Genomic DNA, 14,491 nt, shown 5'->3' with positions numbered 1-14,491 from the left:
AAGACAGAACCCTACAGAACCAGATAGGAGTCCACAGATATCTCTCCTACCTATCCCCACTTTTAAAAAGGGACCACTGGGGCTCTTAGAGAGCAGCGAGTGTCTAGAGGTCCAAAGAGAACACTGCCAGGGCAGGGCAGGACACTGAATCCGCCACTGTTGGAGGAAGGTAGTCCCTCTGGGTATCAATACCAAATCTCACAATCAAGGCCCACATGGACCCACTGGGGCCTGAGGGAAGAGGATCCAGCTCCTGCACCTGCTTCAGGCCCTGTGGATAAGGTTAATGCTTGGCTTGCCCCTAGCACTGACATCTTTCCACAAAGCCTAATCCTGCATTGGCATACATGGGACCACATAGCCCTTCTTCCGTGACCATGACAGACCTTCTCTCTCTGGATTCAGATTCAGTTAACAGAGCCTGGAGATGGATTGTGCACCCAGAATCCCATGAGGAACACTTCACATACCACTTTCATTTTTATCACATGGGTGAAGTCACCTGTCCCTTCTGCTGGGAGTGTGACTGGCGGTTGACTTGGGAGGCTTGTCTCCCAGATGCCTGCTGAAGGCAGATTGTGGCTGTGTTAGCAGACTGGTCAGGGGACCCTATTACTGAGCCACCTCTGGGGAGAGAGAGACTGTAATGCTGACAGAACACTATGCTCTGGGTTCTCCTGGGAGGATGCCCTGTGTACCCAGTAGTAATGGAAGCTTTAAGTCCACCAGAACATCACAATAGCTACATCCTATATAGGATTAGATACTTCTGGAGCTAGGCAAGGCCTACACCTGTCCCTAGGGAAACACCCTTGATGGCTGTGATGGAAGGGGCAGTATGAATACTGTTCTCAGAGCAATTCCTGCTTGAGGGCTGTGGGGAGGTCCTTCCCATGTCTTTCTGAGTAGACAGTTGCTAAATACATCCACACTGGTTTTATGTGGAAATGTTTGAGATTGGGAAGGACCCCCCTCCTGTTGCATGGAGGTTTCTAGCAGCTGCCTCTGGTCCCCGCTGTGGCATGGGGACCTGAAGCTCAGAAAGCTGAGCAGAATTCCCAGGTTACTCACTGGTCTGGCTCTAGCCCAGCCTGCTTCTCCCGAGCTCACTGGCATCGGGGCCTACCTCAGGTCGCACTGGGTCTTCGATGCCCACCACACAGATGCACGTGAGTTCATTGAGAATGTCATTCTCATTGTCCCAGTCGGGCTCAGGGCTGCTGGGGAAGTCACGGTAGGCCACACAGATGGTTCGAAGTCCGTCACAGGCCATGGGCTCGATCACCTTCTTCACCATCTCATCTCTGTCACGGGGCCGGAAGACACGGGGCTCACCCGCCCCACTAAGGATCTTGCAGCACCTGGTGGAGGGTGGGGAAGAAGATGAATGAGACTCACCCACCTTAGCCATACCCACCTTGTTCCCCTCCCATGCCCCAGTGCATTCACCAGGCCTGGGGTCACAGGCAGGGGTGCAACTAGGTGGCCTTTTTACAATATTTGCCTCAGGCCCCTGAGCTGTCTGCTGTATGCTGTGTTTGGGAGATTCCAGTTGGGGGCAGGAAGCAGTATGTCAGCTGAGATGGCCTGGGAAGCCCTAAACCTAGGCTAGTGGTTCTCTACCTTGCTTAGGTATCAGGCTCACCTGATGAGCATCTAATGAAATGAAGGTATAGGTCAGCCTTCATGGTTCTACTCAGAGCTGTCTGGAGTAAAACAGGAATCAATGGCTTGTCTTTCTTCCTTTCTTCCCTTCCATCCTTCTTGCTGTCTCTTTGAAAGAGGGTCTCAATGCAGACCAGGCTGGCCTTGAACTCAGAGATTCTCCTGTCTGCCTCCTGAGTGCTGGGATTGAAGGTATGCACCACCACCGCCTGCTTCTTCCCTTTTTCTTTTCATTGAGGTGATTCTAATGCATGACAAGTCAGGGTTGAGAATCTCTGGGATTGACAAATGTTCAAATGGGGAAACTGAGGTGCAGAGGGACAGTGACTTGCTCAGGTCTAGGCTGCATGGGGTGGTGACCTGTGACTCAGACATTCACAGCTGTGCTGGGTGGCTTACTTTTTGAGCACGATCTCCGAGGCACCCTTGCTGTACATGCGGAAGCTCTCGTCCGGCATCTTGATAACGGTGCTCATGGACTTGCGCACGGAGTTGAAGGTATACACCTTATACAGCTTCTCCTCTGGCATCTGGCTGCGCACCGGCTCGTAATCCTGCTTCAAGTCTAGCACGAAGCCCAGCAGGCCGCACTCAGTCTTGTTACCCACCTGCCGGGGCAGGGCACCCTCCTTTTCTGGGGGCTGTGGAGAGAAGCGGGGTGGCTTGTGCAGGGCAGAACTTGCCACAGAGGAAGCCTTGTCCTGGCTATCCTTTTGACCCTGCATGGCTGAGCTGTCAGGAGTCCAGGGCCACTGGTGTCTAGGATATGAGCCTCTGAGATCCTCTGGGTCTCTGAGACACTCTAGGCCAATCCTGATTTTGGGGCAGGTCATTAAGCAGAATTTGCTTTTTAAAAAATTATGAATGATTTCTGTTCTAGTCTGTTTTCTATTTCTATTGTGAAAAACCACTATGACTTTAAAGCAACTTGGGGAGGAAATAGTGTATTTCAGCTTACATGTCCTGATCATAGTCCATCATTAAGAGAAGTCAGGGCAGGAACGCAAGGCAGGAACCTAGAGGTAGGAACTGAAGCAGAAGCCATGGAGGAACACTGTTTACTGGCTTGCACCTCATGGCTTGCTCAGCCTGCTTTCTTACACAACTCAAGACCATCTGCCCAGGGATGACACCTCCCACAGTGGCCTGGGCTCTGTCACATTACTCGTTAGTCAAGAAAATGCCCTGAAATATTGTCTACAGGCCATCTGATGGAGGCATTTTCTCAGTGGAGGTTCCTCTACCTAGATGACTCTGGCTTGTGTCACGTTAACAAAAAACAATCAGTATAATTTCCAACATAAAAAGATAATGATATAAGAAATAGGTAACTACATAACTGCTTCAAATTCTTTTCATGTTTGCTTGTTGTGAGACAGGGTCTGTCTCATGTAGTTCAAGCTGGATTTGAACTTGGTACACAGCCAAACGTGTTCTAAAACTCCCGATCCTCTTGCCTCTAGCTCCCAAGAGCTGGGATTACAAACATGTGCCACTATGTCTGGCTAGATTTTTCTTTTTTTGAAAAGTAAAACTGTGGGTTAAAGTTGAACCCCTCTGTATATTTCTTTTTTTCTTTTCTTTCTTTTTTTTTTTTTTTTTTTTTTCGAGACAGGGTTTCTCTGTGTAGCTTTGGAGCCTGTCCTGGCACTCTCTCTGTAGACCAGGCTGGCCTCGAACTTACAGAGTTCCACCTGCCTCTGCCTCCTGAGTGCTGGGATTAAAGGTGTGTGCCACCAACGCCCGGCTTGTATATTTCTTCTTATCTGCAGAACTCAGCATTTAACCCAGAACTGGTCTCGGTCTTCAGTTTGTTTTAAATCATCCTTGGGTGTGTGTTGTGGCATTTTATTGTAAGATAACTGTTGATGAAAACTCACAGAGGAGGTCCTCCAATACTCTCCTCACAGCTTCCCTCAGTGTTAGCCTTCCGCATCACTATGGAAACAATATCACAACAAGGCAGGGATGCAGACACAATTGCAGCAACCTCGTTCAGACCCTACATGTATACACATGTATTTGGTTCTTTATCAAGGCATGACATTGATTCCCGGAAGCACCATGATGTCTAAACAGGACAGATTTTCATGCATCCCTGTTTCACTCTTTGATGGCCACAGTCTGCTCTCTCTCTGCCTCAAGCCACCAATGTCCACATCTTGCCTCATTTCTCTTTTTCTTTCCATGCAGTGCTGGAGATCAAATCCAGATCCTCGTACATGCTAAGCAAGTGCTTTACCATGTGCTCTACCATTGAGCTACATCCCCAGCCCATGTCAGTCATGTCAAGCATGGGACATACATGAAATCATATAGGATGCCATTGGTGGAGACTGGCTCTTTCACTCAGCATAAGCCCCTTGAGACCAGGTCCCGTGTATCTCAGGCCTTTCAGTAGCGTGCTCACAGTGTGGGTGGGCCATCCTCCCACACTGTTTTGATTTCGGTTAGAACATACAGAACAGCTACTTCTGTTACATTAAAAAAATGACCAAACAGGGGAGGAGAGATGACTTAGCCACATAGTGCCTGCCAAACAAGCATGAAGCCCTGCATCTGGAGTCCCAGGACCCACATGAAAACCTGGGAGTGCCAGGGAGGCAGAGACGGCAGGATCTTTGGAGCTCGCTGGCCAGATAGCCAAGCAAAATTGGTGAGGCCAGCTTTTATGCAAGACTCTCTCAAAAAATAAGGTGGAGCCAGGCATTGTGGTGCATACCTTTAATCCCAGCACTCAGGAGGCAGAGGCAAGTTGATCTCTGTAAGTTGGAGGCCAGCCTAGGCTATATAGTGAGACCCTATTTCAATAAATAAAAAAAAAATGAAGTGAAGGGTGATTGAGGAGGATATTCAATATTGACCTGTGGCTGATACATACATACACATACTCACATGCACACCCACACACTCCTGCCCTCCCCCACTCCCCCAAGAACAGTGGCCTTTTCAAGAGGTCTAGTCCAATGTCTGAGTGGGCATGTAGCTCTGTCTTGCTTGTTGAAAGCCACTCCACAGTCCATTTGTGAAGCTGGTTTGTGTTTGCCGTTCTGGTGTGTTTCTTTTAAACCCTACAAATGCCACTCTACAAATAAGCACAATTGACTCATCCTTTCTCCTGGTTCTTCTCTGTTTTCTTTCTCCCCATCTGCTCCTCTGACACCCCCTTCAGCACCTACTTTGTCCTCTAGCAGAATCTCTTGTCCTGGAGGCTCAGAAAAACATGGGCTGCTCCTCCAGAATCCCCTTCCCTTAGTTGGTGGGCAAAGTCCTTCCTTAAGGACATGCTCAAATATCTCCTGTGTGGGTCCTTCTCTTGTCTTCTAATTTGTTCCAAGTTCCCAGAGCAAGCATGGACCCAGCACATAGTAGGTGCTTACCTATTATTTGCTGATGGTTCAAGGTGGACTAGTTGGCTGGGAAAGATGTCGGACAGGAGGCCAGCACAGGATGCTTGCACATGAGCAGCAGGGGTGGGGTTGGGACAAGCGGACAAACGGCTGCTAGGAAGGCAAGTGCTCACATTCCTTCCTGCACCCTCTCCCCCAGACACATACCCACTCATCATCTCACTGAAAATCACTGTGTAGCTACTTGGGTGGTGGGTGTCAGGGAACAGCAATGGCTGCTGGGGATAGCCCCAGGCCTGGAGAAGTTTTGAAGAGGAACAAATACAATAGACACATCTGTGTTCCCTCCAACTCAGAAGTGGCTGTGCCTCGGTCTCAGACCAGTCTCGCAAAAGGGGGCTATCTGAATCTCCATCCTTACCCTCCTATATATGGCCCAAGAGAGCATCTGGGCCAGGGAGGCAGATTCAAGATGCCAGCTTGGGAGCTGGAGAGCTCAGCAGTTACAAGTGCTTGCTATTCAATCAATGAGGCCAGAGTTTGGATCCTAACCCGGGTAGCTCCCAAGTGCCTATAACACAAATGCACGTGACACCCTCTTTTGTCCTCTGGAGGCACCTGCATACATACACATAAACACCCACACAGACACATATATAAGCCACCCACACATGCACAGAAATAAAACACAATAAAACTTAATTATAAAAAAGATGTCAGCCTGTACCAGCGGCTCAGGTTCTAGGGTGAGCCCTCCCTCATTGATGGGGCATGCCTCTGGCTTACTCTCCACTCTTGAGGCCCTGGCTCAGGCCTGGGGAGCAGAGCAGAGCTATGGGGGGTGGGGTGGGATACAGACATTGACAGGCAGTGGCCCCAAGACCTGTGGGTGCCAGGAAGGAAAGAACATTTCAGATATGCCCTCAGTTTCCTCATCTGTGGAATGGAGGGGTTGGAGAAGAGGAAAAATATCAGCCATTTCTACGTCAGTAGAATGTGGGGAAGGATGGTGGATGGGACTGGGTGGCAGGTTCCTCAGCGGGTGATCTATTGCCTAGGACAGGCATGAGGCTCGGAACATCTCCTGGCTCCCTCAGCCTGGCTAACCTGAGATGCAGCATCAAGTGTTTTGGGCAGCACCCCATGCCAGGCCATGGTGAAACAGTGGCATCTTTGGGACACTTCCCATAAAAATATATTCTTTTTGAAAGAATAAATTCCAAGGCCTTCCCTTTGACTCACTAAATGCAGTTAGGCTGTACTTTAAAAACTAATTTTATAACTAACTTTCTGGTGTTTTCCACAACAGCATTCCACCCCTCTGCTAATGAAAGAAAATGACGACACAGAGGTCTTAAATAAAAATACCTAATTACTTATTTGCCCAAGAGAGCTGAGCAGTCATGCCTGCCAAGCACCCGGCATTTTATTACCCTCTGTGAAATATTTTAATTTTCCTCTAAAAGGATTTCAAACAATCCAGTGTTGCAAATGGCAGAGCTGCCTCCTCCGTAATTCAATTTGTTTCTCTGAACTTGAGCTCTGAAATCGCCTACGTGCGTTACTAAGAAGCTGTTGGTTGTCCTTCACTCTGCTCCTGACTCTTTTTTCACCCTGACAAACTCTGAGGTTTTGCCCCTGTGTTCCAGCTGCAGAAGGTGTCTTCTCTGCGGGGCTCCTGCTCTGTGGCTGGGGCTGTGCCTGCTTAGAGGGAGGGGTCTCATCTCCCCTCCCCCATCTCCAGGAGAAGGGAAGAGATAAGCTGCTCTGGATTCACAGCTGCTGAAGCCAGGCCTGCGGCTGTCGCAAGTATCCTGAATCCATCCCAGGGCTCCCCGCCCTTACTTGGGTATTAAGCCCCCGAGCAGCACGGGGTGTAGCCAATGGCTTATCATAGCTGGGTCAATGGATGCCTCTGGTACTGGGGAGTGAATGCAGTGAGTCAGCACATGATGACTTGAAGAACTATAAGCAATAAATACAGTTGGAAAAAAATGGGATTAAGGGCTGGTGAGGTGGCTCAGTGGGTAAAGGTGCTTGCTGCCAAGCCCGAAGACCCGATTTCAAGTCCTGGAAGCCACAGTGCTGAAGGCGAGAGTTGACTCCACAAAGTTGCCTTCTGACCTCCACAATGCACGCCACGGCACCTGTGGAACTATACTCACACACATCACACCCTCATACCCACAAATACACAAAATTAAAGCCAAATACCCAGCACACATCACCTCACACCCATTACGATGCTACTATTAAATAACAAAAGCTTCAAGAAATAACAAATATTTGCAAGAATGCAGAGTGCCTGCAACACTTATACGCTGTTGGTGGCAATGTAAGATGATGCAGGCACTGCAGAATGCTTAATGGAGAGAAGCTGTGTCACACAGTAAAGTGTACTTCTGGGTATCTTTTTAAAATAATTACCAACAGGGATTCAAAGAGACCTTAGTGCATCCATGGCAACTAAGCTGTGGAAGCATCTGATGGGTGAATGGAGACGCAAACTGTGGTCTACAAGCACTATGGAGTATTACTGAGTCTTAAAGAGGAAAGAAATTCTGACATCTGCTATTACATGTGTGAAGTTGAGGACATTGTGCTAAGAGAAACAAACCAGACGCAAACAGTGTGATCTCAAGAGGTATCAACTCATAGAGATGGAGGGCTGAGTGGCTGCTGACAGGAGCTCAGGGAGAGGTGTGAGAGGTTGGGGTCAGTGTAGCCAGAGGTTCAGTTTTGCAAGATGACAAGGGTATGGCTGGGTCACAGCCATGGGAGTGCACATCGTTCTACTAACCCATATGTTTAAAGATGGATGAAAGGGTCAAGATGGCTAAAATGGTCAGATTTCATGGTACATGTGTTTTCTTACAATGAAGGAAAGCACTCCAACAAACTCCGTGGTAACTGGTGATTTAAGTATTAAATATCCTCTATGGGTCAAAACGTCTTAGAGACCGACACCTTTAGGAGGTGGCAGAATCTTAGAGAGGAGGGGCAGACAGGGAGGTCTTAGAGTCATTGAGTGTCCCCCCTCAGACTCCAGTCTCCTCTTTGGCTTCCTGGCACCATGGTGACTGGCTTTCTCTGCCACGTGCATCCACCATGATATATGGTCTCACCACAGACCAAAAGCAAAGGCACAACTGATCACAGACTGAAACCAACCAAAATGACCTATCCCTTGTTCGAAGCTGGTTTCTCTTGGACATCTGTCACAGACATAAGGCTGATAAAGTGTGATTTGGTGATTGTCCACAGGACTGGCTCTCTGGGACTAAACACAATCCTCAAGCACCTCCCCCATGCCTGGATTAGTCACCAGATGTGGCCATTTCCCTCCAAGTTGACTCAGCTTCCTGTTGAAGCAGTTGCTCATTTGCCCCCCAGGCTGCGTCCTCATGGCTCCCAGGAGGTAGGTGGGGCTGCTGTTCCCATTTTACAGCTGTGTACTCTGAGGCTCCAGGAGGAAAGGTAGCATTGTTCAGATGCAGTTGAGCCTGTCTCCCTCTGGAACAGTGTAGACCCTTCCTTCACAGATCACTGAGCGTGACACAGTCAGGGGGCTGCTTAATAGGCTCATCTCTGCCTGCCTCCAGCACTGGGGACCAGCCAGTGACAGACTATCCAGTTGATGGATAAATCTTCTATGTGGCCTGCTGCCAATAGGACACCAGTGAATTTTGGCCGAATTATCCCCCACAACTGCCTCCCCAAGAGCTTCTGAGGAACTAGGTTTCTTATTTATTTATTTATTTATTTATTTATTTATTTATTATGTATATAGTGTTCTGCCTCCATGTATCCCTGCAGGCCAGAAGAGGGCACCAGATCTCATTACAGATGGCTGTGAGCCACCATGTGGTTGCTGGGAATTGAACTCAGGACCTTTGGAAGAACCACCAGTGTTCTTCACCTCTGAGCCATCTCTCCAGCCCAGGAACTAGGTTTCCTGAAGAGAGCAAGGTGACCAAGTCATCCACTGAGCCATACTAGTGAACCATGAGATCTTTCTGAGAGGCTGGGGAGCAGGAGGATGGGTAGGTGTCCAGCACACAGGAGTCCCTGTGACATGTATATGACTGCTCATATGTATGTACTGCTCATATGGACTAAGCTCTGCCATGTGTGTAGTGTGTGGTGTTTTGATGGCATATGGTGTGTGTGTGGATGGTGTATGCAGTAACTGGGAGGGGTGTGTTATATATATTACAAGTGGGCAGCATGCACGTGTTGTAGTATATAGTGTGTGTTTGTTGTATGCAGTGGGTGATGGTGTGTGATATGTGTCTAGACTGTACATTGTACCACGTGCTCTATGTCCTGTGATGTGTAGTGTGAATGGCATGAGGGTATAGGGTGTATGAAGTATGTTCTACGCATGCTGTTCTCTGTGATGTGTTATATGGGGTAGTGCGAAGTGTGTTATGTATTGTGTGGTATTTGCTGTGTGTGCTTTGCTGTGATGTATGCATATGACGTGTATTAAGTGTTGCGGTATCCTGTTACATGTAATGTGTAGCAGCATGGATATATGTTGGTATGAGAGTGTGTGCTGGTGTGAGAATGTGTGCTGGTGTGAGGTGTGTGCTGGTGTGAGGTGTGTCCTGGTGTGAGGTGTGTGCTGGTATGAGGTTGTGTCTTGCTGTGAGGGTGTGTGCTGGTGTGAGGTGTGTGCTGGTGTGAGGTGTATCCTGGTGTGAGATGTGTGGTGGTGTGAGGTGTGTGGTGGTGTGAGGTGTGTGGTGGTGTGAGGTGTGTGGTGGTGTGAGGTGTGTCTTGCTGTGAGGGTGTGTGCTGGTGTGAGGTGTGTGCTGGTGTGAGGTGTATCCTGGTGTGAGATGTGTGGTGGTGTGAGGTGTGTGGTGGTGTGAGGTGTGTCCTGGTGTGAGGTGTGTTTTGCTGTGAGGGTGTGTCCTGGTGTGAGATGTGTGGTGGTGTGAGGTGTGTGGTGGTGTGAGGTGTGTGGTGGTGTGAGGTGTGTCCTGGTGTGAGGTGTGTTTTGCTGTGAGGGTGTGTCCTGGTGTGAGGTGTGTCCTGGTGTGAGGTGTGTGCTGGTGTGAGGTGTGTGCTGGTATGAGGGTGTGTCTTGCTGTGAGGGTGTGTCCTGGTGTGAGGGTGTGGTGCTGGTGTGAGTTGTGTCTTGCTGTGAGGGTGTGTCTTGGTGTTAAGGGTGTGCATGTGGACTGTAGGGCACAGGGTGGGAAGCTGCTATTCATAGCCCTATCAGAACTAGAATCCCCCTCTGGGCTCCCTTACTCTAGACTTCTTTCCCCAGAGATCCTGTTTGTAAAAGATGAAAAGCAGGATTGCTGCTGAGTTTACCATGGTGGTTCCTGTTATTTTAGCTATCCCAAGACACCATATACTTCATATATGTCCCTTCGGAGTTCTGCCACATTCCTTCGTTTTCCTATCTTGGCCAGAGTCTAGCTGCAGGATGTGGTCTGAGTAGGAGCCATTGAGACTCACTCGAGCTAGACTGGACCCTGGGTTTGAAGTCAGGACCTGATTGGAGGGCATTTCTACTCTCCCTCAGCCTCCTGACGTCAGCCTGGCCCTACAGGGACACAATCAGCAGATGCTTTCTACTGTTTGGGCATTCCCCAGGCTCCCTGGTCAGGCAGCACCGTAGCCACCTTAGGTACAGACACCCTGGGAACCCTGGGGCTTCTAGCAAGGCACAACTGGGCTCATCTGTTCAGAAACTACCTTGTCAGGCAGAGCCTTGTTTCTTCTGATCCAGATCCTGCTCCAGAGAGATTCGTTCTCTCTCCATAGTTCATGTTTCCAGAAACATGTCCTCTGTGTGTTCTCACATGGCTTTAGCTCCACTCAGCATCCTCCATTTAAGATTCGAATGTTAAGTACCAGGTCTGCCGGCTTTCAAGAGCCCACGTCCGCTCAGGAGTGTCCACTAGGCAAGAGTGGATGTGGGCGGAAGCGCCTGTCTTCCCAAGAAGGTAGAGAGCCGTTTGACTCTGAGGAAAGCCATTTTCATTGGAACACTTGGCTGCTTCTCTGAGAAGGGCAGAGTGACAAGAAGCCAGAAGTCTTGAGATTCAAAGAGCTGGAGACTACAAAGGCAAAGGCGTGTGTACAAAGAGCTCGCAATAGAATTTCTGAGGCAGCGAAGCAATTTGTAACAAAAAAAGATGACTCACACAGCTTTCTTTGGAGGTCAAGTCTAGTTCGTAACCATGCACAGTAAGAGTGGAAAGAAAAAACGCCTGAGTCTCTGAAGGGATGGTGCTTGGTTTTGAGGCTGACCCACAGGGCTTTTCCCAGATTTGTGCTTGCCACCTCAGCCCTTGCAGGGCTTCAGTGCGTCTCCTGAGGACTGAGGTCTGGGGATTTTGAGAGGCTCATCTGTGACCTAAGACCCCTCAGACCCCAAGCTTCATCTCTCACCCCATGTTTCCAGAATGAGTTGAGTATCTCTAGGCTTGTGGGTCTCTGTGGGGCTGTACCTGCCTGGAATGCCATTGCCCTTCTGCCCTTTGAGAACTCCTCTAGAATTCTCTGGGGCCCTCTGCTATGTGGTGACCAAGAGCCATCTTAAACTTGCCCTCATTGTCTTAACACCTTCTGGAGTTCTGGGACTCCATGTGTGAGCCATCACGTGTGGTTTATGCAGGGCTGAGCACTGAATACATGGCTTCATGAGTGCTGGGTGAGCATCCTCCAGCTGAGCTACGCCTCAGTTCTGTTTGTTCCATTTCTAAAGAATAAAAGGTACAAGCAAATCAAGAGGTCTGTGGACCACTGAATGCAGCCTTTGTAACCAAGGTGGTTTGGGAAGAGTTCAGCTCAGCGGTCTGGAGGCTGGTGCTGCCGTGGTCTGGATCTGGGGTTAACGGCCACTTCTTGTTGCCATGGAAAGAGGTATAGGGTGTTTCTGAGACTCCTACCATCTTACCTACATCCATCTATCCACTCACTCGTGCTTAGCCATCATCCACTCTTTTATATTCACACATCCTCATCCATCTGTGCAGCCAACCATCCATCCCTATCCATCCATTTACCCACATACCTCCATCCATTCAGCCACTTATGCACTTATAGTGACCCATATCTATCCATCCATTCATCCATCCATCCATCCATCCATCCATCTGCATGCATATGTCCATCTATCCAACAGTTCATCCATCCACTTACTGTACTGAATCCATTCATCCTCCACTCATCCATCCAAATCCACACATCCCTTATCTGTCTACTCACAACCTTCCATCCATCCACTTACCCACAGCATCACTCTCCCCTCTTTCTATCTCTCCTACTCATCCTCTCCTTCACCCCACTGATAATATACCTATTTACCTATAAAGTCACTTATCCCACCTCCATCTAGTATTTCTCAGAAGTCTATTCCAGTGGACCAGAGGTGACTTAATTGCTGTTCACTGTCAAAGAGCATACAGGCTTCAGGAGACACCAAGAACACAAGAACAGTTTCTCACATGGAGGGTTAAACAGCATGTAGGAGTCATGCCCTGGCCAGAACCCCATGTCTCTGGCTAAGCTCTTGTCCCAGCCCCAGTGGAAAGACCCTGTGTCTTTCCTGCCATTTCCTCTTGCAGGTTTCATGCTGTCTTTGGAGCTCCAAGTTTGGCTTGCAAGGTAGATAGACATGCTGGCTAGTTTTACTTGACATGCACAGATAGTTATTTGGGAAGAGAAAGTTTTCTTGGGTTTGTTTTTGTTTTTTAAGAGACAGGGTTTCTCTGTAAAGCCTTGGCTGCCCTGGAACTCTCTCTGTAGATCATGCTGGCCTTGAACTTAGAGATCTATCTGCCTCTGCCTCCTGAGGGCTGGATTTAAAGGCGTGTACCACCACACCTGGCTTGGGAAGAGGGCCTTTTAATTGAAAGAATGCCTCCATAACGTTGGTCTGTAGGCATGTATATAGTCTATATTCTAAATGATTGATGTGGGAAGGCTCAATACACAGTGGCCGGGGTAACCCTTGGGCTGGTGGTTCTGGGTGCTATCAGAAAGCAAGATGAGCAAGCCATGAGGAACAAGCCAATAATCAGTACCCTCCATGGCCTCTGCATCAGTTCCTGCCTCCAGGTTCCAGCCCTGACTTCCCTCAGGATGGTTACTTGGAAATGTAACACAAAATAAACCCTTTCTTTCCCAAGTTGCTTCTGGACATGGTGTGCTATTATAGCAACAGAAACCAACAAAGACAATGAACTTCTGCCCCAGTCCCTTCTCAGGCTTCACTTGGACCAGTAAAAGGAATCCCCAAGATCCCCTTAGCCCTATGTGATTGAAAGGGCCTGTGTGTGGAGCTGACCCTCTGGACTCCAGGCCATTCCCAAGCTCAGCACAGGGGAGTGTAGTGGTTGGTTCTGAAAATCAGAACCTGATTTGGGCCTTCTGATGGAGTAGGTATCTTCAGGGCTGAGGTTGCCTGGCTTTGCCTCTAGCTGCCTGTCAGGCTTTGGGAAAGACACCCTTTCTACCCAGAACAATGTCCCATTATCTGATGGTTTTCCAGCTTCTGTTTTGCTACCAGCCGAGTCCTCTCAGCAGGAAGATCCACTGATGAGTAAAGATGGCAATCCTATCACATGCCCACCACACACCAGGCCTTGAGCTGGTTCCTGCCACTCATAAACTCACTTCATTCTCACCACAATCCAATCATTTCCCCTGAGACACAGAATGGAGAGGTAGAGTAACTTCTTTTGTTCACACAGCTAGGGAAGGTTTGAAGCCAGGCCAGCATAGGCGTTTTAACCACCACCTACTTACACCACCAGCCCCCATGCTAATGGATGTTAGATGTTAGCCTAGCAAAGAGAACTAACGGCATGCCAGAGCATTTTTGGAAAGACCCAGAAAGACAGGCACATGGGTCCTAGGGTGACAAGCTTTGTGATAAAGCAAGGGAACCTGTTGCCTGAGAAGTGAGTGACCGTCTAACTTACGTATCCCAGGTCCTGGGTCCTGGCAAAGATGAAGATATTCTAAAGGGACACATGTGTGCCTCCCCTTTGGCTTATCAGACTACTAAAACAACAGATGCCAAGAAATTGATTTCCCCAGGAATCTTAGACGGTGAGAAGGAAAAAGGCCAGAGCCTGCCTGGTGCTGGCCAGAGGGGAGCTGGTCTCCTGAAAGAGATCTCACTGGTTCTGACTCATCAGACCATTTGGTTGGACAGACTGGAGCCCAGACAATGATGGGTCAGTGATGGGTGGGACCACACCCTGACTAGTTATGTATACCCCTTGCTTTCTATTTAAACAAACCTTGTGTCAGGACTTCGGGTAGGAGTGGGTCTCTAGACCTTTTTGTTCCTTTTACCAACCATGGCTACACTGGACAAACCTTCCTTTTCCTGCTTATCTCTAGTAATTTTGTCTTTAATTGGACTGAGGATGAGTGGCCAAACCTGGCTTGTACGGAGGCTGTCAGTGCCTAGGCTCTGACCCTACCCATCTCTAGTTAAC

General features: G+C 48.9%; 1 protein-coding gene across 6 annotated transcripts in view; it reads right to left on the bottom strand.

Moving 5' to 3' along the window:
* The window catches only part of Atp2b2 (ATPase plasma membrane Ca2+ transporting 2), a 106,328-nt gene that overhangs the window by 28,145 nt on the left and 63,692 nt on the right, over nucleotides 1-14,491 (bottom strand). For all 6 annotated transcript variants that reach the window (XM_035448654.1, XM_035448649.1, XM_035448651.1 and 3 more), the window contains 2 exons: nucleotides 2,065-2,306; nucleotides 1,127-1,361 (listed from right to left, as the gene is read on the bottom strand). In XM_035448654.1, the coding sequence (XP_035304545.1) occupies nucleotides 1,127-1,361; nucleotides 2,065-2,306 (477 nt within the window). The remainder of the gene's footprint in view (nucleotides 1-1,126; nucleotides 1,362-2,064; nucleotides 2,307-14,491) is intronic.

Source organism: Cricetulus griseus, chromosome 8, assembly GCF_003668045.3.
Source record: "Cricetulus griseus strain 17A/GY chromosome 8, alternate assembly CriGri-PICRH-1.0, whole genome shotgun sequence".
Taxonomy (NCBI): Eukaryota; Metazoa; Chordata; class Mammalia; order Rodentia; family Cricetidae; genus Cricetulus; species Cricetulus griseus.
This window is presented reverse-complemented; position numbering and strand designations above follow the sequence as displayed.